We start from the raw sequence: 27,754 nt of genomic DNA, 5'->3' as shown, positions 1-27,754 counted from the left end.
GGAGGGATGGGGGGGGAGTGGGGAATTAAAAAAAAAAAAAAGGAAAAAAGACTGAGATTGTTCCCATCTGTCAGCAAAACTCTGGAGCTACACTCAGCTGAAGTCCTCCTCGGGATTCTGTTGATCGAGCAGGCGGACGTGCGTGAACGGGAAGTGGCCACGTTTGCCATTACACTCCCCTTCCCACTGGCCACTCACGTTTATCTTCGTGACCTTTACCAGCTCACCGACCTGCGGGACGAGAACAAGTACAGCTCTTTATTATGGTTCGAGAATGAACGTTAACCCAATTCTATGCACGGGTTAGAGTGCCGCACCCGTGCTTCTGCTGCTTCTGGTTTTGAGAACGGAAAGCTTACGCACGACCTCAGACGGACAGACAGCTGTCGGCAGACCCGCCTCCACCAAAATCATTTAACTCTGAATCAATGCAAAAGGAAGAGCGATTCCCGGAGAGGCAGAAGGAGATGGGAAGAGAAAGAGAAAGATAAGGGAGTTGAGAGGGAAAGTAACCCTGGACTATAAACTGTGAGGAAACTACAAACCGCCCAAGGCAAACTTCCTCAATGGGAGCAAGTCTTCGAGAAACAGCAGTGTGATTTAGTGGACAGAGAGAACCCAGGCCTGGGAGTCAGAAGGACCTGGGTTCTAATCCTGGCTCTGCCACCTGTCTGCTGTGACTCAGTAGTCTCATCTGTAAAATGGGGATTAAGACTGTGAGCCCCATGTGGTATCTGGACTGCAACCCACCTGATTAGCTTGTCTCTACCTCGGTGCTTAGTACAGGGCCTGGCCTGTAGTAAGTCCTTATATACAATTTAAAAAACCCAAACCCAAAAACACTTCCCTGCAGCTATTCCTGAACCACCCAGCTTTCCACACACATTCATGAAGGACAAGTGTGCAAACCCCAGCTCTGACCACAACAAAGACACACACCTGCCCTTTTTCTGCCAAGCCTGCAAGGGCCCACAAACAGCATTTGGAAAAGTACCCTTCCAAAGTAGAGCTTCCCCATGTACACTTGGTTCAAACTCTCTGGAAGTGCTCCCTTTCTCGCCCAAAGCTGGATCCACCGGGCCAAATTTTGCAAGCGTAGGCTCCTAGGGCACTCAAATCTCTCCCTGCTACTTCTCCCACTTCACCCCAGCTCACAGCCTTGCTCCCCCCATGCCAGCCTACTCACGGTACCTCCCTTCTCATCTTTCTAGCCACTGCCCTTTTGCTCATGCCCTCCCCGATCCCTCCCCCTTCACACCTGGCAGACCGCCACTCTCCACATCACTAAGGCCCTTCTGAAATCATATCTCCTCCAGGAGGCCTTCCCCGATTAGCCTCATTTATACCCCATTTCTTTCCCCTGCTGCTACTTCAGCACTCACGTTACCCGCGTACTTCCATTCACTCCCAAAGTACTTATATAGATGCACTTTTACTCTTCTTTCTTCCTTATTTTAATGTCTGTCTCCCCTGACAAATGCTAAATTCCTGAGGGCAGGGACCATGTCTAATAATCATTGGTATTTACTGAGCCGAATGTTACGCTGTGTACCTAAGGAGCAAATAGAGCATGCTAACTAGTCTACCCTCCCAAGTTACCTAGGATAGTGCTCTGTACAGAGTAAGCATTCAGTTTATACTACTGATTAACTTATTCAGCCTAAGATGTGAAATAAAAACTCAAGAAATCTTGTTGCAAAGCCAGGACACTTACACTTAGTTCTGCTCCTGTTTTCTCTCAAAGAACTGCAAACCAACATTTCAAAAATTCTTCCAAAGAGCATCCTTCTTTAAATCATCAAAGCCCAGAATGGGACCGTAAGCTCGTTTTTTTTTTAATGGTATTTGTTAAATACTTAATATGTGCCAGGTACTGTACTAAGCGCTGGTACAGATACTAGATAATCAGGTTGGACACAAACATGTCCCACATGAACTGTGTCCAACCTGATTATCTTGTACATTGTCTGGCACATAGTAAGCATTTAACTACTAAAAGGGAGGAACAAAAAGAAGATATTGCTGTCCATATGAAGGGCTCCAGACATTGAAGATGAAACGGAGCCCTTTTCAACAAGATGAAACATGTTGGCTTAGGAAATTTGGTGATTCCTTCTCTGGGCTGTCCCTCGGGATAGGCCTAGGACAGGGAGATACCAAATGAGGCGGCCCTTGGGGGTAACAGCAAAGGGGAAGCTGCCCCCGCCAACCCCAGGATGGAAAGTGCCAAAACTTTTACTGGATGGAGAGAAACTAAGCCCAATCACTGTTGGAGTTTGAACTCACGTGGCATCTGAACCCTCATCAGCTTTTTCGGGGAGCAATTCTAGCTTTGGGCAAAGACAGGGGCACACTTCCCAGCCCAAACTCCTCAGACAGACAGGCCAGTGGACATTGGGGGAACCGCGGCTCCCATTTTGAGCCGCTCAACTCGGATCAGATTTGAGGTTACGTTTCACCAACCCACCTCAATCCCTCATTCGCATCTGGCCCCAGGGCCCAGTCACCAGACCGGAGTAAAGAGCCCTGGGGTGAGGCTATCAGGAAGTAATGATATAGTGCCCACTTTGGGATGGCACTCCTGCAGGAGATAACCTTGCCGGCACTCTTGGGGGAGCAGGGAGCTGAGGTAGTTCAGGCCCCCGCATTTTAGCAAGGCTGGGGACAGAGGATGGAGATCTTTCGGAGAAGAATCACTGACGGGATGAGGGAGTTTGAGGAAAAACACTCGGAACGGAGGACTGAAGCCTAAGGCGTAGGGAGGGTGAACACAGAATTAGGGGTTCACCTTTTCTTGCAGACCAAAACCAGTTGGAAACTGGAAAGGTCAAAGCAAAGAAGTCACACACCAGATGGGAAACCCCAGGAATTCGCTCTCACGGGAAGTTGTGCAGGTGGAAAATATCAGTTGGTCCAAGGGGACTGGGATCAATTCACGGTTGACTGGTCCAAAATGGGATACTGCAAGGGAAAGTTGGGGTGGGGAGGTTAGGGACGGTAGGTGAAACTTCCCTAAACGCTAAGAAGTCCTGAAGGGCAGTTGTCCCAGTCATTCCTATTTATTGGGCAATTACTGTGTGCAGAGCATTGTACTAAGCTTTTGGGAGAGTACAATATAACAGAATTGGTATGCATGTTCCCTGCCCATGAGGAGCTTACAGTTTAGAGGGGGTCCCACAGTTCCCCCAAGCAATCCACTGCCGGAGCCAGAACCCTCGACTCTAAACGCAGCCCCTCCCCGCCACCGCCTGCTCCAGGCCCAGGCTGTTACTCCTTTCTCAGGCTGCTTAGGTCTGTATAGAGCATTTTGCCTAGATCCATCAGCTCTCTGAACCCCAGGACACCCAAACTCCCCGCCGGGCACCCGACCCAAAGTAAACCCCTGGGGAGGGGAATGGTCCAAGCTGCTGCATCTTCTCGGCTGGAACACGAAAAAGAATGACATGCTAGACTCTAAGCTGATTGTGGGAAGGGAATATGTCCGCTGATTGTTACATTATACTGTCCCAAGCTCTTAGTACAGTGCTCTGTACACAGTAGGTGCTCAATAAACAGGACAAATGCTGAGAGATCAATGAGCAGCATTAAATTGTAAGCTCTTAGAGGGCAAGGTGTGCATCTCTTGCTTCTAGGGTCCTCCCCCAAGTGCTTAATACAGTGCTGGACACTCAGCAGGTGACCAATTCCTACAGCCCAATATCAGTCCAGGGAGCAAGGGACTGTAGGGCGTTTTCAGTACCTCGGAAGAGCCTCTCTCTTCTAACAGCCCCAGGTCCCGACATCACTCTCTTCCTGCATTCTCCGCAGACTGGCCCTGCGGTTAACGACAGACTCCGCTCAATGTGCTGCCTGGCTCAACGGGTCCCCGGGTCTCAAAAAGTGTTTCAACTCCTGCTGAGAAAGAGTCGCCCTTGATGTCCTGCCGGGGAACGAACGGGATTTGGTTTCAATAAGCCTGCTTGGAAAGGATCCTCCCCCGGACCTCTCGTCTCTGCCCTTTCTGACTTCATTAGGCTGGCGGCTTCTCCCATCTTCCGAGTCGCTGAACCCGCACAAGAGCAGGGTCAATTTGGCCCCGTTCAAGCCCTCCTCGTGTTTCCCCTTCCTCTTTGTGTGTGATCTCTCAGCCACGCCACGCATTCGCTCCTACACGCTCAGTGCTTACGCACAAGCAGGCGGAATTAATGCCCCTGGGCTGACTGTCACATGCTCAGTTATGGGCAAGATGCATCCAGTGCATTCCACTCTCTCCTTGCTTTGGGAGCAGGCGGCAGCTAGGCACACGATCCTGGAAGGCTTTGGCCATTGGGGGGCGGGGAGAAGGCAGAAGCAGCGTGGCCGAGTGGTAAGAGCAGGGGCTCGGGAGTCAGAGGATCTGGGTTCTAATCCTGGCTCTGCCACTTGTCGGCTGGGAGAACTACTCCCTGCTTACCGGTTCTCTGCACGTGTTCCAGGGGCCAGCTAGAGGGAAAGCTGCCCCTGAAAACCTGCTCTGCTCTCTTGCGTGTTTGTATCAAGTTCTGCTGAGGAACGCCACCTCCCAGCAAGCCAGAACAAACTGCCCACTGCCCTGAGCACTCCAACTCCTTCCAGCCACCTCCTCCCAAGGCCCCCAATGGCTCTCTCTCGGAAGCAGCACAAAAGGCTGGTGATCTGAAGCCCGAGTCCCACAGACATTCTTGAAGCTGGTTTCTCCCCGGCTTGGTCAGAAATGTCTCCCTCAAGAGATCAACCCTGGCTTCTGCCTTTCCGCGTTCCTCCCTCTTCCCAACCACAGAGGTTTAGCGCCTTTTTACCCCAGTGGGGATTGCTACTGTCAGATCACCCCTCCTTTTCTTTCCATTTCTTTTCAAAACTCTTAGGGGAGAAAAGGGGGAGAAAATAAAAACCAGATCCATCATCCCCTACCCAAGACCCAAAGGACAGATCACTGGTGTTGGACTTGTCTTTGAATGCTGAGTTTCCCTAAGTTATTGGATTCTCTTCCATGTCGAAGTAGCATCTTGCAGCTTTCTGAACCTCAGGGTCAGACCCCCCTGGGAACTCTTGAAGAGCTCGGTGGGGGCCGGGTTAGATGGCCCCACCGGTCCCCCCGTCCAACTGGAAGTGAACTGGGGCAAGCAAGAAATGGTCTACACCTAGGCTACCTTTTCCAAGTCCCTCCCGCTCGCAACTGTGTGGGTGACTCGAGTGGGGGTGAGGCCTCTCTGCCTTCTATGAACTGGTCGTAGCTGCTAATTGATGATGATGATGTTGGTATTTGTTAAGCGCTTACTAGGTGCAGGGCACTGTTTTAAGCGCTGGGGTAGATACAGGGTAATCCGGTTGTCCCACGTGAGGCTCACAGTTAATCCCCATTTTACAGATGAGGTAACTGAGGCACAGAGAAGTTAAGTGACTCGCCCACAGTCACACAGCTGACAAGTGGCAGAGCCGGGAGTCAAACCCCTGACCTCTGACTCTGAAGCCCAGACTCTTTCCACTGAGCCACGCTGCTTCTGTTCTGTTGTATTGGACTCTTCCAAGCACTTAGTACAGTGCTCTGCATATAGTGAGTGCTCAATAAATGCCACTAACTGGATGCCGACGAGTGTGGAGAGTCACAACATCTGGGCCTACGATCCACGGCTTCTGAGGAGAAATCGAGTGCAACATGAGAGTCAGTGTGGGCTAGTGGATACAACGTGGGCCTGGGATTGAGAAGGACCTGGGTTCTTATCCTGGCTCCACCGCTTGTCTGCTGTGTGAACTTGGGCAAGTAACTTCACTTCTCTGTGCTGCAGCTACCTCATCTGTAAAATGATTAAGACTGTGAATCCCGTTGGGGACATGGACTGTGTCCAACCTGATTAGCCTGTACCTACCCTGGTGCTTAGTACAGTGCCTGGCACATAGTAAGCACTTAAATACAATAAAAGGCTCCCCCCATCACAAAAAGATTAAACCATCAGTCCACTCGACAGTGAGCCCAAATGGTCCCCAGAACCAGCCTCAAGCAGGTTGACTTCTCTACAACGGACACACTTCTCATGCTCTTACGGCTTGAACGGAAGCTCTTCATTTGTCCAAGGGTAAGCCAACAGTTTGGGAACAAGTGCCTTGTCTAGTTGTGCCCTTCCTGCTTTTACACAAGGAAAGATAAGTGTGCTTTCCATCCCCTGGGAGATAGTGTGGCCCAATGGAAAAGGGCACAGGATCGGGAGTCAGGAAACCTGGGTTCTAATCCCAGCTATGCTACTGACCTGCTCCTCCACCTCTCCCTTCCCATCCCCACAGCACTGTACTCGTCCGCTCAACTATATATATTTCCATTACCCTATTTATTTTGTTAATGAATTGTACATCGCCTCGATTCTATTTAGTTGCCATTGTTTTTACGAGATGTTCTTCCCCTTGACTCTATTTATTGCCATTGTTCTTGTCTGTCCATCTCCCCCGATTAGACCATAAGCCCGTCAAACAGCAGGGACTGTCTCTATCTGTTGCCGACTTGTTCATCCCAAGCGCTTAGTACAGTGCTCTGCACATAGTAAGCGCTCAATAAATACTATTGAATGAATGAATACTGACCTGCTGTCAGTTAACCTCGTTGGGACTCAGTTCCCACCTCTGTTCCCTGCTCTCCTACCTGTTAGAGGCTGTGAGTCTCGTGTGGGGCAGTGACTTGGACCTGACCTCATTACCTTGCACTCCAGTGCTTGGTGCAGAGTTAAGGCTTGGGCTTAAGACAAACTAGAATATTAATAAAGCTCCCAGCACAAGAGCCACCAGGGGACTAGAAGCCTTTCATACAGGAGATTATACAAGAGGAGCTCAGCCATCTTCGGTTGATGTTCTGAAACATCACAGTCAAGTTTCCAAATTAGAACCTGGGCCAAGCTCAGACCATACACCCCCGTCCTTCTCCCCTCCATGCCCCCGGGGCCTGAAGGCCCAAAGCCAAATGAGCTGGGCTTCAGCTGGGTTCAGATACCCCTTACTACCACCCATTTTAGGACAGGGACACGGCCCTAAGAGGTGGTCCATGCTAAACTGGGTCCGGCCTCAGCATGATCTGGGGGGAAATATTATTGAGTGCTCTGCTCAATAAATATGATTGACTGACTGTCCCCAGCAATGCCTCTTTTCCAGGCCACAAAAATTCAGCTGCCATTTCCTCCAAAACATTTTGTGGGCACCTGTGGACCTACACTTTCCACTGAACGAATGAAATCCAGGTTTAAAAACTGTTGTATCCCAAGCTTGTTTCCAGTCAATTCCTGAATTAGACACCTGTGAAAAACAGTCAAGGCTGAGGTCAGGTACTGGCAGCAAGGGGGGCGGGGGAAGCAAGACTCTCTTCTCCCTATGGTAATATGCTGATGGTGACTGGGGAGGGGGTGCTGTGGTGAACAGGTGCTTTGCCCTCCGCGAAGTACCAGACTGGCAAAGGGGTAGAGCGGGGTGAAGCTCTGGGGAAGTGGGGCAGCGGCTACAACAGGGCCTAGGCTGCTCCAGGAGAAGACAAAGCGCTGACCTCCCGACAGAAGAGGAAAAAGCTGAACTCCCTTTAGTGCTGTAGGCTTCCACAAAGCGGCCACAATGCCAGGAGCGGTGACTCCCAGAAAGGAGGCTGGGAGACTGCCTTGGAAAACTTTATAAAGTCAGAATTTAGGGCAGTTCTCCATATGGGCTCCTGAGGGCCTGGGCAGCTTGCTCCTGGCCTCGAGATGCTGAGAAGAAACTGGGGAGCAGTAAAGAGGCTATCGACAGCCTTTGAGAGCACCAGATGCCCGCTGCTGGTCGCTCAGAAGAAAAACTACCGGGCACAGAGGAGCCCGGTGTTGGCTATAGGCCAGACAAACGGAAAGCCTAGGAGCGAGTGACATGCGCGAAGAACAGGATGTAGGCTTCGCCTGCCCCAGGCATCCACACACTTCAAATGCGAAGCAGCGTGGCCTAGTGGATAGAGCATGGGAGTCTGAAGAACCTGGGTTCTAATCCTGGCTCCACCTTCTGCCTGCTGTGTGACCTTGTGCAAATCACTTTACTTTTCCATGCCTCAGTTATCTCATCTGTAAAATGGAGAGTAAGACTGTGAGCCCCTTATGAGACAGGGACTGTGTCCACCCTGGTTAACTTGTATCTATCCTGGTGCTCAGCACCGTGTCTGGCACTTAGTAAGCGCTTAACAAATACCATAAAAAATTCATCGCTTCCCAGTGCCTCAGTTTCCTCAACTGTAAAATGGGAATTCAATACCTGTTTCCAATTTAAGACTGAGTCCCATGAGGAACATGGACTGTGTGTGACCTAATTAACTTGTACCTACCCCAGAGTTTAGGACAGTGTTTGACACATAGTAAGTGCTTAACAATCACCATTAAACAACAAACTCAATGGACCCTCCTGAGCTGTCAGATTCATGCCCTCCAGCAGAGATGGACAGTCATTTCCTGGGCAGCTGGTGGGGTGAAGAGATCAGACTCTCCCCCCTAAGGTCCCCCAGTCTTGCTGCTGATTAGACTGATTGATTTATTGCCGGCCTGGGCCTGAGGCCCTTGTTTTACCTGGCAGTCCATTAGGGCTCTCACATTCCTACCCATTCTTTAAGAGCTCTCACCCTGGCAGCAAATAACCCTCAAGGCACCCAAAGGAAGCCAGAGAATGGCAAACCAGCAGGACACAATTACAAGGAGGATTGGAAGAAAGTGATCACCCCACAACACAGTTTCCTCTCTGAGGCTAGATTATAACTTCTCTGTCTCCCTTCACCTCACCAAAGGAATAAGAATACTGGACGGAACCACTTACTTTCCATTTAAATGTGTTTGGTCCCTGGAGAATCATCCCAAAAAACTCCATCAAGGGGCTTGTTTTATGATCGGGAAAGACAAAATGGAGAAAATAAGGTAGCCCAGAAGCCGTCCTACACAAACAACGGCTGCTAGCCTGCTTCCAAAGGCAGGGGACTGTTACTCATGAAAAACTTCTGGCTCACAAGATTTCTCTACCAGGGGCCTCACCTCGAAGGAAGTGGTGGAACAGTGCTTGGCATCATCATCATCATGGGTATTTACTGAGCGGTTACTGTGTGCAGGGCACTGAACTAAGCGCTTGGGAGAGTCCAATGCAATATGTTCCTTGCCCACAATTAGTTTACAGCCTAGAGGAAACAGTGAGTGCTTAATACTACAAAAAAAAAAATAAGCACCTCCAATCCTACTGAGCTGGGTTTCAACCCAGCTCAATTAATAACGTCAACTGATTCCTGCATAGCAGATTAACTGGGACCGACAAGCTCCAATCAGCATGGTGCAGTAGAGCACGGGCCTAGGAGTTGTAAGGTCATGGATTCTAATCCCGGTTCTGCCGCTCTTCTGCTGTGTGGCCTTGGTCTTGAGCAACTTCGCTTAACTTCTCTGTGCCTCAGTAAAACATCTGTAAAATGGGGGACAGGGGCTGTGTCAAACCTAGTTTGCTTGTAACCACCCCAGCGCTTAGTACAGTGCCTGGCACACAGTAAGCACTTAAACACCACAATTATTATTATTACCTGTGACCTGAAAAGAAATTTCTCTGGATGGGCCACTGACGGATGCACCGAGAGGACCCACCCGCAAAGGCCCCCATCTTGGGCTCTAAAACCGGGAAACCCGTGTTCAGCCCAAACCGTGAAACGTCCTTGGTGGACAGCATGGGCAGGGTCCGCTCCCCAAGACGGGGAGGAGGAAGGGGACCCAGAAGGGGACCTGCCGCTCTCCTAGTCTGCTCACACAGGAACTTTTTAAAGCCAACGGCCGTGCCGACGGAAGGCAAGACGTTCTCCCGCTGAGGCGGAAAGATGCTGGTCGTTCTGCTCGGCCAGCAAAGATCACCCTTCGCAAAGCACAACTGAGGCTCAGAGGGAAGCAGAGAAGCAGTGTGGCTCGGTGGAAAGAGCATGGGCTTGGAAGTCAGAGGTCATGGGTTCAAATCCTGGCTCAGTCACTTGTCAGCTGTGTGACTTTGGGCAAGTCACTTCACTTCTCTGTGCCTCAATTACCCTATCTGTAAAATGGGGATTAAGACTGTGAGCCCAATGTGGGACAACCTGATCACCTTGTATCCTCCCCAGCACTTGGAACAGCTTCCCCTTTTCCCTTTGCTCCCTCTCTGCCCCCCTTCACCTCCCCTCAGCTAAGCCCCCTTTCCACCCTTTCCCTCTGCTCCTCCCCCTCTCCCTTCCCCTCAGCACTGTGCTCATTTGTATATACTTTTATTACCCTATTAATTTTGTTAATGAGGTGTACACCCCCACTGATTCTATTTCTTGCTATTAAGTTGTCTTGTTTGTGTCCATCTCCCCCGATTAGACTGTAGCCCGTCAATGGGCAGGGATTGTTTCTATCTGTTGCCGAATTGTCCATTCCAAGCGCTTAGTACAGTGCTCTGCACATAGTAAGCACTCAATAAATACTATTGAATGAATAATAATAATGTTGGTACTTGTTAAGCGCTTACTATGTGCAGAGCATTGTTCTAAGCGCTGGGGTAGATAGAGGGTATTCAGGTCGTCCCATGTGAGGCTCCCAGTTAATCCCCATTTTACAGATGAGGTAACTGAGGCCCAGAGAAGTGAAGTGACTTGCCCACAGACACACAGCTGACAAGTGGCAGGGTCGGGATTCCAACCCACGACCTCTGACTCCCAAGCCCAGGCTCTTTCCACTGAGCCACGCTGCTTCTCGAATGAACAGTGCGTTGCACATAGTAAGCGCTTAACATAGTAAGCGCTGCAGAGAAGCAGCGTGGCTCGGCAGAAAGAGCACGGGCTTTGGAGTCAGAGGTCATGGGTTCGACTCCCGGCTCGGCCACTTGTCAGCTGTGTGACTTTGGGCAAGTCACTTCACTTCTCGGTGCCTCAGTAACCTCATCTGTAAAATGGGGATGAAGACTGTGAGCCCCACGTGGGACAACCTGATTCCCCTGTGTCTACCCCAGCGCTTAGAACAGTGCTCGGCACATAGTAAGCGCTTAACAAATACCAACATTATTAACATTATTAACAAATGCCATCATGATGATGATGATGAAGCGGGGACCCTGGATGGGAAGCAGGCAGAAGGGTGCTGGCACCTAATGGCACTGGACTGCCCCAGGGGCACCTAAAACACACCCATCGGTTGCCCCTGAGCCACGGGGCAAGGACAGGCTGGAGAAGCCCCCTCTGCTGGACGGATCCTGCCTCTTCACCCAGCTTCACCCAAGGACGTGGACATGCCCTAGTCTGGTGGGCCCGGTTCCCAGGGTCACAGAGAGAGAGAGATCCGCCCAAGATCTTCGGAGGTTGGAGTATGCTGTCCGACACCCACTTCCAGGACGCTAAGGGGCTCCGGAGCGATCCGGGCGGGCTGCCCCAACGTGCCCCTGGATGCCCGGTTCATCCATTTGTCCTGATCACCAGAGGGCACCTACAAGCACATAATGAACCTGGGCTCAGAGAACAGTGACGGGAGGCTTGTAGGGGAATTTATAATAAACATCATAATAATAACAATAACGCTGATGGTATTTGTTAAGCACTCACTACAGTGCCAGGCACTAGGGTGGATGCAAGCAAATGAGGTGGGAAACAGTCCCTGTCCCACATGGAGCTCGGACTCTCAATCCCCATTTTACAGATGAGGTAACCGAAGCGCAGAGAAATGAAGTGACTCGCCCAAGGTCCCACAGCAGACAAGTGGAGGAGCCGGGATTGGAAACCGGGTCCTTCTGACTCTCAGGTCCAGGGTAACCCAATAGCCGCCCATCTACTCAAATAGCTCTGGGTTTTTTATACCACCTGAATCCAAACTGAACTACTCCTCTGTGCAACAGACAGGAAGCTCAATGACACCCATCAAGCCATCTTCTTGTCTAAGCCTTAAGATTCTGCCACTCTCCTGCCATCCTTAAGATTGTCACCATGCCCGGAGTCCCCCACCAGATGGGCAACGTGGCTCCCCAACTGAGGGGATGCCCCTCCCAGCAATGCATTGAGGAGTGTGGCTTGCCTGCAGGAACTGCCGGCCTTTAGTGGGCAGGGGCGGATCTCTGTAGACACAGACATCAACGGCATAAAATCAACCTTTGCACCTGCAATTCAGAGATCTGTGCCTATCACCCTGATGCCGCGTGACTTTATCTTATTCTCGAGCTATGAGAAAGGAGATAGTTCTACGGCCGCCGCTACGTATGAATCTAGGGCTGTTAACCGCGGTCCCAGCTAACTAGCAGGTCTGAGTGGGTGGCCCCCAGGAAAAGGGGAAGTGCGGGAGGCCACCCTCACGTGCAGAGGTCCGAGACTGTGGGGTGCTGAACGCGTGATGAAGCGGACCTCCGCGGGGTGCTGGGGCTCCAGAATCGCTGACCTAGAGTGTTGAATCACAGCCACTGCGTTGCGTGGGGGGCTGCCCTGCTCCTTCCCTTCGGGCTGAGGTCTAAAACGGGGAAGTGGTGGTGATAGGAGGGGTCGGGGGTGCTACCGGCCTCTCCGCCCTGGCCAACTCTCCCACCGCCAACCCAGGTGGGGCTCAGCAATGGAATGAATTTGGTTCTCCCGGCAGCCGGGGCGGTGGGCCCAGAGAATGTCCACCCACTGCCCATTCGAACGCAAAATGTGGGGACCGGTCAGAGCCAACAACACTGGGGTGGGCTTGGGTAGGCGCCCCTAGCCTTGCCCTGGGTTCTAGTGCAGAGGACCGGGTGGCATCCGACCAAGCAGGCTGCAGCACCTCCATTGGCTGAGGTTCTTCCCGAGGTTCTGCAACAGTAACATCTCGGGGACAGCGAGGACCAACGAACCCCGGGACCACTTCTGGTTCCCACTCAGCTTTCCACCCAGTTTAGCATCAGTCAGTGGTATGTACTAATAATAATTATGGTACCTATTAAGCGCTTACTACGTGCCGGGCACCGTGTTAAGCGTTGGGGCGGATACAAGCGAATTGGGTTGGACAAAGGCCCTGCCCCAGGTAGGGTTCACAGTCTCAATCCCCATTTTGTAGATGAGGAAACTGCAGAGCACTGAACCAAGCAATTGGGAGAGTATAATACAGTGTGGCCAGAAGCAGCAAGGTCTAGTGGGTGGAGCATGGGCCTGGAAGTCAGAAGGACCTGGGTTCTAATTCCTGCTCTGCCACTTGTCTGCTGTGTGGCCTTGGGCAAATCAGTTCACTTCTCTGTGCCCCCGTTGCCTCATCTCTAAAATGGGAATTAAGACTGTGAGCTCCATGTGGGACATGGGCTGAGTGCAACCTGATTAATTTGTATCTACCCCAGAGCTTAGTACAGTGCCTGGTACATAGTAAGCACTTAAATACCATTCCAAAAAATGCAGTGGAGTTGGTAGACAGACTCCCTCCCAGGAACTCTAGAGACTCAGGCTTCGTCGTGGGCCAAGATGAACCATTTTTCTCTTCTTCCGGTCAGGTCCCGGCCTGGCCAGTTCTTTCTGCCCAGCATCCTGCCACCCATCCACCCACCCATCTTGAGTAGGTGAGCGGTAAACCTGAAACTCCTCCAACACTCTCGTACAGCGGCACCAAAGCAACCACCAAAAAATGTTAGTGAAAGTTGACTTGGCAATTAAAATTTACAATTAAACAATCATACTTGCCTCAGTCCAAAAACCCCTCAACACCGTTAAGGTTCTCTAAGACCTTTTCTCTTGTTTATACAAACTGACCTTTGCTATCCTAAGTGCTCAGTACAGTGCTCTGCACATAGTAAGCGTTCAATACATTCCATCGCCTGTTCTGGTTTCTGAGCTACTTTAAATCTTTGGGTCGTGTCTTCTGTGTGCTTGGGATTGGTTCTGCTCACAGCCGCTGCAAAATGAGTTGGTTGTGAGCAGCCCATGAGCAGGGCTGGACTCACTCAACTGTGGGCCTGGAGGTACTGGGTTTTGTGGGATGAGCCCTAAACTATTTTTTTTTTTTCCAAATTTAAAACAAAATGATTACAGTTCTGACAAGGAGGCTATAGACTCTACACCAAATTTACCATTAAATGAGCATAAAGCTTTTCTGTGGCTTCCTCGGTCTTAAAACATGTAGAATACATTTTGCATTCACACTAGTCTACCTTTTAACCTTCAGACAGTTGCTCTCTCTCACACACCCACCCCAAACCATAGATTGTACCACATAATTATCTATTTGCTCATCGTACCTCCAAAATCTATCTCACCGTCAACCCCTTTCCCACGTCCTGTCCCTGAACTGGAACTCCCACCCCCTCCATATACACCTGACCACCGTTCACCCCACCTTCAAAGCCCCCTTAAAATCACATCTCCTCCAAGAGGCCTTCCCCAGTTAAGCCTTCTTTTGCCCAACTCCCTCTCCCTTCTGCAACTTCTATGCACTTGAATCTGCATCCTCTAGGCACCTATTTGCCCCACAGCACTCACTTAAATATCTGTAATACATTTATTTCTATTAATGCCGGTCTCCCCCCCTAGATTTCCTTGAGGGCAGGGAACGTTTCTACCGACTGCATAGCCAAGTGGAAAGAGCTTGGGCCCGGGAGTCAGAGGACCTGGATTTTAATCCCAGCTCTGCCACTTAACTTGCTGTGTGAAAACTTGACCATGTCACTTAACTTTCCTGGGCCTCAGTTCCTTTATCTGCAAGATGAGGATTCAATACCTGTTTTCCCTTCTACTGTTCATTCATTCAATCATATTTATTGAGCGCTTACTGTGTGCAGAGCACTGTACTCAGCGTTTGGAAAGTACAATTTGGCAATACCTAGAATATGAGTCCCATGTGGGACCTGATTATTTTTGGATCTACTCCAGCACTTAGTACAGTGCCTGACACATAGTAAGGACTTAAATACTCCAATTATAATTTATATTTCAGTGCTCTGCACAGAGGAAGCATTCAATAACACATTGACTGATATGGATTTAGATGCTGGGGGTGGGGGTTAGGTAGGGGGTTGGGGAGAGCCCTAGACCCACAGCCCCTAAGGTCCAGGCATTCATATGGCCCTGACCAGGACCAGTAAACTCTGCCTTTTCCTCTCAGTTCTTACATCAGAACCCACACCCAGCAGGTGTTTCAACACTGACTCACTTAAGGAAATGCAATAATTAAATTGCCGCAAAATCTCCTCAGAATTCAAAACTCTAAGGCAGGGAATGTGTCACTTGAATATTCTGTCCCTTCCCAGGCGCCAAGCACACAGTGCACCACGCCCGGTGGGTGCTCAGGAAATCCTGCATCTGTTAGACCTCGGTCAGGCCCGTGGTCCTTCCGGTCCAGTATTAGATCTCCGACAATGGCAACAGGATGCTCGGAGGAATCGAATGACAACTGCCCAGTAAGCTCTTTGTGGGCAGGGAACATGCTTACCAGCTCTACTGTATTTTATTCTTCCAGGAGCTTGATACGGTGCTTCGCACATAGTAAGCGCTAGATAAATATCATTGAAGAATGGATTGAAAGCAGCCCTATTGAGGGATGTTCTCTTTCACAGCTCTAACTTTCCTTCTGGAAACCTAGTCCGATCCCCTTTTAGGAATGTGTTCACGGCCCTCCTGAGCTTTCCGATGCTTTTGGCTGGTGTGGCTTCCCGTGGCGTCGGATGCCCTGCTTACCGCGGGTGAAGAAGTGTGTCCTTTTGTTTCCTTTGAACCATCTCTCCTTCAACCAGTGGGCTCTGGTGACTGCGGGCCTTTTGGCGAACAATTCCATGGACACCCAGGTCTCACCTGTCACACCATTTTAACCTTCAAGCAGATCTCCTTTCAGCCTGCGACTTTCCAGGTGGAAAAATCCCAACCTTTCCTCCCACCCAGAAGAGCGCTCGACATTATGGAGTTAGCAACCCTGCACAGTGTTACTCTGAGACAGATTCGCGTTTCAACTTGTTCCAAGTAATGGAGCTTCATACCTCCACACCAAGTCATAGGGTTTTAAGACTCCAGAGGATCGCCGATCCAGTCCCCTGCCTTCCCACACACGGCTGGCCTTAACCCAGCACTTGGTTCGGTGCTTGGTAGCTAGTAAGCACTCAGCAAGTACCGTGATTATCAATTCTAATTCCAGGTAGCTAACCACTCTGTCTGGAAATGACTATCTGGAAATGACTGCGTCCAGCCGATTTGCGAGTATCTACCCCCGCGCTTAGTACAATGCCTGGCACCTAGTAAGCGCTTAACAAATACCACAATCATTATTTAACCCAAGCCCCATCTAAAGCAGTTTAGACCCATTTCTTCTTGACAGAAAGACGAAAGGGCTTGACGGTATCTTCCCGGGAATTACCCTTCATCAACTTGAAGACGGCAACCCCGCTCGGCCATTTGTTCATCTCATTTTTAAAAATGCTATTTGTTAAGTGCTCATTTTGGGTGCCAGGCACTGCTAGAGTAGAAAAAAACTAATCAGATTGGACACAGTCCATACCCTGCATGGGGCTCACAAACTTAATCTCCATTTTACAGATAAGGGAACTGAGACACAGAGCAGTGAAGTGACTTGCCCAAGTTCACGTGGCAGACAAGTGGAGGAGCCGGAATTAGAACCCAGGTCCTTCTGACTCCCAGGCCTGTGCTCTATCCACTAGAGCAGGCTGGCTCAAGGACTACAACGAGATACCATCCAATCCACGGTTTGTTTTCCAACCAGGCAGAAAGAAGAGAGCCTTTCTTTCCCCATTAGATCTGATCCAAATCGAAGAGCTCCCTAACACAAACATGTGGAAGTGTCCCCCGGGATACACTCTAAACTGTGAGCTTCTTGTGGGCAGGGAATGGTCCACCAACTCAGTTGTACTTTACTCTCCCACATGCTTAGGACAGTGCTCTGCACAATCAGTGCTTGATAAATATCAATGACCAGTCTGAATCAGAAGCTCTGTGATCCCATAAACTTGACCCTCCTCTAACTTCAATTACCCTGTGAGCAAAGTCCCTATGGATCCCGAACTTCCTAACTCCCCTTCTAGACTGTAAACTTGTTAGGGGCAGGGAATGTGTCTACCCACTCTGTTGTCCTGTCCTCTCCAAAGCGCTTAGTACGGTGCTCTGCACCTAGGAAGTGTTTAATAAATACCACCGATTGACCGAGTCCTAGTAGAGAAAAAGGTCTAGGGGGAAGGGTGTTTTAATTCAACTTTCCCTAGAATCACCACCTACTGGTGCAGTTCCAAAAAGACATTTTTCTGTTTAAAAAGAAGAAAAAAGGTGATAAACACCTCAAGAAAGGGGCTTAGTCTCATGGCACTACAGGCTAGACTAGATAACTGCCCTGTTAAAAAATAACTGAGCCCCAAGGTACTAAGTCGGAAAAGCGCTCCGAAGCCACCTGTCTCGTAACTTGCACCTGTCAGCCTAGAGGAGGAGAAAGACAATTATCCAAACAAAAAGGGAAGTAAATGGTAGATGATCCGGTTGTTTTCAGTTAATTGACCAACTGGCCCCGATGTGGATAGCCAGCCAGCCAATCGGGCTTCTAGCTTACTATCAATCACTGACCTTCGGCACGCTCCCGCCCTGAGGCGGTGGACGGGAACACAGTATCGCTCAAACGCCCATGCAGCAGCACATCCCGCACTGGGCTCTAGTCAACCAAAACATGTGGAGGACAGTCCCTGCCCCACAGGGTTTCTCTAAGAAACCGAAGCCCCGGCCCCCTGCCTGACCCGCTCCCCTGCGGGCTACCCAACAAGTGCCCGCAGGCCAGCCCAGGAGGTTCAGAGGGATTCCAAAGCAAATGCGATCGAAGGCCCTCGAAGGCCGGAAGCAGGAGGGCTTGGAGCCACCGGCTGTGCCAAGTCACTAATTCCAGGGTAACCCCAGAAGCCCGGGCCGGCCTGGGGAAGTCCGGGGGTTCCCGGAGCCACACTGGGCCCTTCCGGCAGTGGACTCGAAGCCCCAGAACTGGGGTGGCCTTTGGCTGGCAATTTCCAACCGGGGCTGGGCAAAGGGAGGGGGGGATACGAAGAGCCAAGCACTGGCGGTTCAAGGCACTCATCTTCATGCTTTGTCCTTAGGAATACTGACTGGGAAAGCATCACAGAGCACAAAAAAGGGAGGATCTCCATGGAGAGACACAGCTGACTGAAAATGCACTCTGGACACATTCTCGGTGGAATTTTTGGGAGAGGCCGGGCCCTGACAAGCAGGAAACCGAGATCACCCTCGCACCAGGCCTCACGTGGAACCCAAGGCTCAAGCCATTCCCATGGGGGGCAAAAGACAACAATTCTGCCTCACTGACCCAACGCTGGGTGCACCATTTCCTGCCGGCTCCCACGCTAGCATAAGACCTGTGACTGATTCTTTGTGAAATTCCATTTGACCCTAACAGTCAGTTTCACCAAACAGTTACTCCCGATGAACTCCCGATTCTGTACTTGGTGAAAAAGAAAAAAAAAAAAAAAAGGAAATCGACTTTACTCGAGCCTTAACAGTGGGGAGACTGGTTCCTGCCCTCAAGGGACTCCCTCCCCCCATAACTTCCTAGAGAGGTTGATGAAAGGAAAAGAACCAAGGAGAGCAGAAGGGAGAAGACTTTTCAACGTTAATTTCTCTAGAGGCAGGGGTTATTGGCTTAGGGGTTTTAGTCAACAGAGGAGGGTTAGAGAGGATCAATGAGCAGAACATTCCACAGCCATGCAGTGTGTTATATACGCTTACTCTCATTCCGAGTAGGCTTCCGATAAAGAGTGTATCCCGAACATTAAACTCCTACGTCATTAGTTACTGATTTACACCAACGCTGGCGCCTTTCACAGCATTGCTAACAAAGCTGCAAGAGGTCTGTAAAGGGAGGTCCCTTGAACAGATCTCTTCTTTCTACGTTTTGCCCGTTATGTACCTCCAAAGCCAAGGCTGTCTTGTCGTAGGCATTAGGGACTCGCTTCTGGATAACCCTGGCATAAATGGGCCCATTCTGGAGGTTAGGTAGCGGAGTGTTGACGCTGGGCTGGGCATAGGGCCCGGGCTCCGGCCCACCCAGTGGCTGTGGGTGGGAACTATCCTGGTTACCTCCAATCAGAGTCGATACCGAAGCAGAGGCGGGTCTATACTTCTCGACGTAAGGGACGGGAATCATCCCCCTCTTGCCTTCGCTGTCCTCCGCGTTCCACCACTGCTCTTCAGGCTTATCCCGGATTCTCAGGATGTCTCCTTTCTTAAACGGGAGGTCTTCCTCATCGTTCCCATTAAAGTCAAAGAGGGCCCGCACATACTCCGCTTCCTCCGGCCTGAGAATGACGCCACTGTATTGCTTCGATTTCGAAACCGGTTCTATCAAGGTTGTAGTGTCCAAATAGTGTATTTTGTAGAATTCCAGTAAAGCAGGCAACGAATCGAACTCTTGGTCGCCTATTCGGAGTCTGGAGGGGCTCACTCCTGGCGAGAAAAACAAACACAGAAAGCAAGCCATTATTCACAGGAACCCGCCCCAGATCCGTGGGCGCCGTTTAGCGAGCGCTCCCCGGGCTGTGGAGTGCTGTACGAGGAGCTTGGGGGAGTTAGACCGATGGGATCCCTTGCCCTCAAGGAGTTTAGGCCTAGTGGACCGCAGGTGCATCCTTTAGATTCTATGTGTGCGTTTTTAAGACAAGATTGCTTGGAAAGTGTTCTTCCAGTTCGCCCACCATCAGGCCGTACTGACATCACCCATCACTTTGGTCTCTAGACATTCAGAGCATTCTCAGAGGGCCGGGGAAATCCCCATCGAGAACAAAGGGTGAGTGGAGCAGGGCCGGGCCCGCGGGTCCATCCTGCCCGTGCTCCTTCTCCCGCTAACCCTCCATCCGTGTCATCGGATCGACACTTGGAACCCAAGTGGAAGAACACAGAGCTCGCACGCTCCTCGGGGATAAATGGCCACCATCCGGAAGGTGGATGGAGTCTTGCTTTTAACGGCGAGCAGGCAAGAAGCTCCCAAACTGGGGAGAAATCGGAATCACTTGTGTTTGCTTCTCCTTTCTTCTTTAACCTGCAACTGCCCTGGTGAAAGATGCCTGCTGAATCCGGGCAGTTCAGTGCCTCTCCAGGACAACCGCACCTTCCCGTCGGTTCGCCCGCCGGGCTGCACGTTGAAGTTGGCAGTGGGGCCATAAGACAGCACTTTCCCCTACAATGGCAGGATTTTACCGTCAATGGGATTTATTGAGCACTTCCTGCAGGCAGAGCGCTGTATTAAGTGCTCGGGAGAGACGACTGTTCTGAATGCCATCAGAGCCGGTTCTGCTAAGGGGCGGGGGCAAGAGCCTCAGGCAAGACTAAGTCCATGGCAAAGGGGCGAGGAGGGAATTTAAAGGCACTGGGAGCATCTGTGGCAAACGCGTTTCAATTGCAAAGGGAATAATCCACCTCAGCTCTGCAGCAGGTGACTCCCGGCTAAAGTGATGAAGATACCTGGGAGAGGAAGTGGGTTGGGAGGGGAGAGGGTAAGGGGGGGCCAGTGGGTGGTCAAGTTCATTAAACCACCACCAAAGGAGGAAGAACACAAGTACAGAGAATCTCTACAAGACAAGAGGATGGTTGTCTGACCGGAGCCTGGACGAACCAGATAAGATACTCCCTTTCAGCTCGGGGATTCTAGAATTCAGGGCAGAAGAACAAGGAGGACTCTGAATGCGAGTAAAGTTTCCACTGGGTGAGAAATGCAGGCTTTTAATAAACTACCTAAGGCTAAATCCCTAGTTCTACCAAACCCTCGTACGGGATGTAAAGGTGGCCAGGCCGGAAAGCTGTTAATTCGGTGGCTGTGGGCCCAGGCCGTAACCCCTCTACGGCAGGGTTACAGCAAATGCTCTGTGTCCACCCCACCGCCTAGTACAGTGCCTGGCACATAGTTGGAGCTTAACCGATACCAATAAAAATTAAAATAACAACAATAATTATGACCTGGTGGAGGACTGCGAGGGAACGAAAGTGACTGTTGCAGAAACCTAGTATTTAGTTCCATCCTAGAAAACTATGGTTTGCCTAACGGCAAGAAAAACAGTTCATTCATAATTCAGGACGGTGCCTGTTTCAGAGGGTGGTTGTGAGGGTAGGAGGGGAAATTTTAAAGATTAACCATTGAGATGTTCGAAAGCACACGAGGCAGAAGAAGTACTGATCAGTCCCTTCTCTCTTCATCCCCCTCTACGCCACCGGAGAACAAAGATCCAATTTAAAGGACTGTGCATTTCACACCAGTAGATACACATTCCTACCAGTGTTGAGCCCATCTGTCGAATTCACTGCAGTAAAGCTGATACAAATTAACCCACGAGGGACCCAGGCCCCCGGGCCGGTGGCGCCTTCCCGATCGGAGCCCTGGAGAGTCTGTCCGGTCCGTGGGCTCAAAGGCGAGCGGCCAGGCGCCAGTCCCGGCAAGGAGGGGACCGAAATCAGGCGTCGGGGGCAACGAGCGCCTCTCTCTCCTGACCCTTCTGCCCCGACTCTGGTTCCACCTGAACTCTGGTTCAGCAGGAAACTTGAAAATATCTGGCCAACACCCACGGCCAAGACTGCGGTGGCTCCTGGCAACACCACCTCCTGGACTAGGGCGCAACAAGAGTGGTTCTGTGGTCACTCTGGCTACCTAGGGCTGCATCACTGCCCGCCTCCTCGCAACCCAGCGGCATTACCGGCAGTTCCCCGGCCCGGGGTCTCGGTCCAAGGCCCGTCTGCCATCATGGGCCAGAGTCTCCACCCCGGCCCCTGGGCTATTTCCAGCTCCTCCTGCTAATCCTATGTGTCCCTGGTTACAGGTACGGTGGGCTGGGGAGACAGAGAGCTAAGCTCCCATCCCTGACTGGGATTCAGGAAAACCTGGAAGGCCCAAGGTCGTCCCCAACAAGTAGCAAAGGTGGGTAAAGGAGGGCTAGGCGTCCATGCACACGTGAATGTACACACACACACACCCCTCATGACCCTGGGAGACCCTCCTACAGCAAATCAACCTTCCAAAGATCCAATGGCAATTCTCAAGAAGCAGCGTGACCCAGTGGATAAAACAAGGGCCCGTGAATCAGAAGGACCTGGGTTCTAATCCTAGTTTCACCACTTGTCTGCTCTGCAATCTTAGGTCACTCATTTCACATCTCTGAGCCTCAGTTTCCTCATCTGTAAAATGGGAATGTAAAATGGGAATTAAGACTGGGAGGTCCAAGTGAGACATGGACTGTGACCAACCTGATCAGCTTATCCACTCCAGCCCTTAGTACAGTGCCTGGCATGTAGTAAACACTTAACAAATACCATTAAAAAAAAAATTCCCAATTCAGAGCCCAGGACCAACAGCACCCTTGTCTCCTGTGAGTGCAGTCAATTCTCCGCTAGGCTGTTTCTTCCTCAAGGATGGGAACTGGGTCCTTTACTGCTAAGAACTCTCTCAAGCACTTAGCACAGTGCTCTGCAAACGGTAGGGGCCATTCTGCCTGAGTACCTAAAAACAGCTGCGATCACGGCCTGCCTGCGTGCTAAGCGGCCCGGCCAGAGCCAGTCCCAACACGGCTCAAGGGAAGCCCACCAAACCCAAACTGTGGGTGCCATTTGGTTATGTCTGATTCTTCTCCTTCGAAGGGGTGGCTCCCACTGTCAGAGCCGGGGGCTTCGTGAAATTCTGAGTCGCGACACCACCTTCTCTACAGACCCTCTCGCCTCTTCTGCTTCTATCGGGCCAAGGTGGGTTCCAGGATAAGCTCCCTAAAATGACGGTAACTCTCCGAACTTTGCCACTGCCGCATCACTGCTCAGCCCTTAGGCTGCCAAGTCCAAGGGTCAACCCCTTCAGAGCAGGGCAGGGGGCAGACACTCAGAGAGGTGACCACTTTGGGATAGGGCAGCCTGCAGAGGCCGGGGGTACAAGCAGTGAACCGGGTGGACCACTGGTGAATGGAAGACTGTCAGGGAGGTCTGGTCTTCACTGAAATCCCACCCACCCATTAGGGAAGCATCAAGGTCCCGACCCGGCATGGACAGTTAAACGGAGGCAACCCCCGACCCACCCGATGGTGAAGCAGGTGAGCCTAGGCCTTTTAGAGGAGGCTTTAGTAAATGACACCCACGTTTTGGAAACTAAATTACAGTACACCACAGGATGATTATAGGGATGAGACGACCCAATGCTTAGGAGGCTAGGAACTTGACCGAGGGCACAGAAGCGACCCCAATCCTCCTACCAGAGGCCTAGAAAGGTCATTCTCCTGCCTCCAGGGAGCACCATACTTAAGTCTTCCCATGTCCGGAGCAACAGAACCCCTCTCCCGGAGACAGAAAAGAAAAAGCTGATGTTTTAGAGGAATCCTAAAGAGGCCATGTTGGGCAGTTTTCTCCACCCTCTGCCAAGGACACTTAAATGGACTCTTCTATCACTCTTCCCCAGGAGACTTTTGGTGTGCATGTGGGGCTGGGGGTGGGGATGGAGCGATTCCACTCCCTCTTTGGCTTCCTCCAGGCACTGAGAAAAGCAGAAGGGGAATGACAGGGTAAATGTGGGGGCATGGGGGCGGTGGGGGAGACCTCACATCCTTTTGGCCTTGAGGATACTGCTCCCTGGGCTCATTAACAACACCCTGGAAGCAAGCAGCTTTCAGATTGTCCGCTAGAGGATGAGCAATGAACTCCTCTGTGACTTCAGGGAATGAAAAAAACCCCAAAACTCTCCTATGAAGAACCAAGAGAGGGGAAGGCAGTAATGACCCGCAAATACAGACCACCAGCTCAGTCAGATGTACCCAAATGGAAAATGTGAGGACATGGAAGAAGAAAGCAGCACGAACACAGCTCCAACTGCAAACCCTGCTTGGCCAGACTGTACCCGCGAACCAAGTCCTTGAAATGAGAAGACAGCTGCACTCCTTTCTCTGCTTGGGAAAGCTGGAAAACGGTGTTAGGAGGGTCCTGAGATTTGAAACCACAATACCACGGAGTCAAAGAGGGGCTTTATACCACCGGTCCGTCCCATTCACTTCTCCACACTGCAAGACGAGAATCCCAGTGCCGTTCGTTACAAAAAGCACTAGGTTGGTTGGCCTTTTAACTTCATGCCCAGACAGCCTAGGAGCTGGGGATCTAGAACCAGTTCACAGAGCCCCAAAGAAACCAGGGTTTGGAAAAAGGGAGAACTAAGATGGGTTAAAAATACCCCAGTTGCCCTGGTGACACCAATCAGTGTGGAAGGAACTGAGGGCCCAGGTTTTTTTTTTTCCTTAGCTTATATGAAGCTGCTGGGTGAGGGGATCGGTGACAAATTCCTCATTTCACCCACTTATCACTCAGGATCCTGCTGGGCTCCCACAAGTTAAGAACACGCAGTTTTTCAGTTCTCCTTCTTTTTGTCAGTTGCCCAACATCAGACGCATTCTAAATGGAAAAGCCCATGGACACGGGCAGCTCGGAGGCCCGCGCTTCCACGCCCAGCCTGAACCTCGTCCCTGCGGATCATGAAAAAGCCACTCTCTAGATCACAAGCCAGACTGATGTGTAGGAGTTCAAGGACTTAGCACCTGTTGCAGATAACGGCTAAGATCACAACTATCCTGACTCAAAAGACTTTCCAGGCATGATTAAACACACCTCTGCATCATGTTTGGGTCAGCAAGGGTCAAGGATGAGTTCCACGTTAGAGATGAAGAAACGGAGGTACAAGTCACAGAGAGGGGAGCAGGTACCCGATCCAGAACCTCCGACCCCCAAGTTTCGCTCACAGAAACAGCGCAGCTGAGTGGAAAGAGCCCGGGCTTGGGAGTCAGGGGACGCGGGCTCCGCCACTCGTCTGCTGCGTGGCCTTGGGCAAGCCACTTTTCTGTCAGTTATCTGTAAAATGAGGATTAAAATTGGGAACCCCCCAATTACCCTGCATCCACCCCAGCGCTTAGAACAGCGCTTGGCCCATAGTAAATGCTTAACAAATACTATTATTATTTTAGGACTCTCTCTGCCTCGGTGGGCCCCTGCTCTCTCCAAATGGGTTTCAAAGGCCCGAGACGGGATTGTTGGCGCTGAAAAAAGAATCGATCTTCACATTCAGCCAGGGGACTGCATCTGGGAATAATGAAGACTTTGCTGGGGAGCCGGGGGTGGGGGGAAACCTACCGAGCTATCAACTAGAGTGGGTCTGCCAGCTTCCAAACCTGATTTCTGCTAGCTGGCCTGGCTCTGAGGAAAAGCTTCTCCAGCCCGGAAAGCTGGGGCAGAAGTGGCCAAGCCCTCCACCAACGGGGCCTGACGCCGGAGGCCAGCTAGCTCCGGGAAGCTACCTCCTCTCCGGGTCACCTCAAGGACCAAGGCGTTGAGGGAAAAATAGCCACGGGCGGCAGGGTGGGATGGGGGTGGCAGGGCCCCTCACCACGAAGCAGTGTGGCTTAGTGGAAAGAGCCCTGGCTGGGGAGTCAGAGGTCATGGGTTCTAATCCCGGCTCCGCCGCTTGTCAGCTGTGTGACCTTGGGCAAGTCACTTCACTGAGCCTCAGTGACTTCGTCTGCAAAATGGGGATGAAGACGGGGTTCCCCACGTAGGCCAACCTGATGACCTGGTATCTCCCCAAGTGCTCAGAGCAGTGCTTGGCACACAGTGAGCGCTTAACGAATACCAACATTATTATTACTATTATTATTATTCTTCTCTGGGCCTCAGCGACCTCATCTGCAAAAGGAGGATGAAGACGGGGAACCCCACATGGACCAACCTGATGACCTGGTATCTCCCCCAGCGCTCAGAGCAGTGCTTGGCACACAATGAGGGCTTAACAAATACCAACATTACTATTATTATTCTCTGGGCCACAGGGACCTCATCTATAAAAGGGGGGACGAAGACAGTGAGCCCCACGTGGGACAACCTGATGACCTGGTATCTCCCCCAGTGCTCAGAGCAGTCCTTGGCACATAGTAAGCGCTTAACAAATACCCTGATTATTATTATTCTGTAGGCCTCAGCGGACTTATCTGCAGAACGGGGAGCCCCACATTGGCCAGCCTGATGACCTGGGATCTCCCCAGCGCTGAGAGCAGTGCTCGGCACACAGTGAGCGCTTAACAAACACTCATTACTATTATTATTCCGTGGGCCTTGGCGACCTCATCTGCAGAACAGAGAGCCTCACATGGGCCAGCCTGATGCCCTGGTCTCTCCCGAGCGCCGAGAGCAGTGCTTGGCACACAGTGAGCGCTTAAATGCCCGGATTATTATTATTCTGTGGGCCTCAGCGAGCTCATCTGCAGAACGACGAGGCCCAAATGGGCCAACCTGATGACCTGGGATCTCCCCAGCGCTGAGAGCAGTGCTTGGCACACAGTGAGCGCTTAACACCCCCATTACTATTAATCTGTGGGCCTCGGCGACCTCATCTGCAGAACGGGGAGCCCCACATGGGACAGCGCTGAGAGCAGTGCTTGGCACACAGTGAACGCTTAACAACTATCCCCATTACTATTATTATTCCGTGGGCCTCGGCGACCTCATCTGCAAAAGGGGGAGCCCCACTTGGGCCAGCCTGATGCCCTGGTCTCTCCCCAAGGCCGAGAGCAGTGCTTGGCCCACAGTGAACGTTTAACACCCCCATTACTATTATTAATCCGTGGGCCTCGGCGACCTCATCTGCAGACCGGTGAGCCCCACATGGGCCAAGCTGATGCCCTGGGATCTCCCCAGCTCCGAGAGCAGTGCTTGGCACACAGTGAGCGCTTAACACCCCCATTACTATTACTAATCCGTGGGCCTCGGCGACCTCATCTGCAGAAAGATGAGCCCCACATGGGCCAAGCTGATGCCCTGGGATCTCCCCAGCTCCGAGAGCAGTGCTTGGCACACAGTGAGCGCTTAACACCCCCATTACTATTATTAATCCGTGGGCCTCGGCGACCTCATCTGCAGACCGATGAGCCCCACATGGGCCACGCTGATGCCCTGGGATCTCCCCAGCGCCGAGAGCAGTGCTCGGCACAGAGTGAGCGCCTAGGGACCAGCAGGCCGAGGAAGGGGTGTGAGCGCGGGCGGTGTGGCCGGCCGGTCCTCCCGGGCCCCGCCCCAGGCCCCGTCCCCGGGCCGGGCCTGGCCGGGCGTCCTCCCCCGCGGTGGGCCCGTCCCTCACCGGGCGTCTGTGCGGGCGAGGGGGCGGGCGGGCGCGGGCCGCTGCTGTTGATGATGTAGTGCGAGACGCGCGAGTTCTCCGAGACGCTGAGCACATAGTCCCCGGGGCTGGTGCTCGAGTCCCGCACCAGGAAGACCCCGTGCCGCTGCCCCTGCAGCAGGGCCACCGCCTCCTGCCGGCTCAGCCGCCCCCAGTACCAGCTGCTCCGCTCCTCCGAGTCGAAGTTGCCCGCCATGGCCGCCGGGCGCCTCGGCCTCCCCCGCCTCCTCCTCCTCCTCCTCGGCCTCCTCAGCCTCCCGGCAGCGCCCGAAATGGCGGCCGCCGCGGCCTTCTGCACCGGAAGTGACGTGGCGGCGCCCGCCGCCATGGGGAGGAGGTCGGCCGCCGGCCGGCGCCTCACTGGCGGCCCCTAGCGGCCCCACGCCCGCGCCCCGCCCTCTCCTCACGTAATTCAAAAAGAAATCGACCTTGGTATTCCCTCCTTCATTCCATGAGGATAATGCTGGTATTTGTGAAGCGCTCACTCTGTGCAGAGCACTGTTCTAAGCGCTGGGGGAGATCCAGGGTCATCAGGTCGTCCCACGGGAGGCTCCCAGTTAATCCCCATTGGACAGATGAGGGAACTGAGGCCCAGAGAAGTGAAGCGACTCGCCCACAGTCACACAGCTGAGCAGTGGTAGAGCCGGGAGTCCAGCCCATGA

General features: G+C 52.0%; 1 protein-coding gene across 2 annotated transcripts; it reads right to left on the bottom strand.

The window, feature by feature from the left end:
* Positions 1-27,378, bottom strand: CRK (CRK proto-oncogene, adaptor protein). Of its 2 annotated transcripts, none has more exons than XM_029082098.2 (3): positions 27,054-27,376; positions 18,834-19,369; positions 1-231 (listed from the first exon to the last, which is right to left on the bottom strand). In XM_029082098.2, exons 1-3 carry the CDS (start codon positions 27,286-27,288, stop codon positions 94-96), a joined length of 909 nt encoding a protein of 302 aa, XP_028937931.1. In that variant the 5' UTR covers positions 27,289-27,376; the 3' UTR covers positions 1-93. The 2 variants fall into 2 exon arrangements, with proteins under 2 accessions (XP_028937931.1, XP_028937932.1); XM_029082099.2 differs by having other exon boundaries at positions 147-231; positions 19,004-19,369; positions 27,054-27,378.
* Positions 27,379-27,754: the final 376 nt, after the last annotated feature.

This window comes from Ornithorhynchus anatinus, chromosome 17 (genome assembly GCF_004115215.2).
Source record: "Ornithorhynchus anatinus isolate Pmale09 chromosome 17, mOrnAna1.pri.v4, whole genome shotgun sequence".
Taxonomy (NCBI): Eukaryota; Metazoa; Chordata; class Mammalia; order Monotremata; family Ornithorhynchidae; genus Ornithorhynchus; species Ornithorhynchus anatinus.
This window is presented reverse-complemented; position numbering and strand designations above follow the sequence as displayed.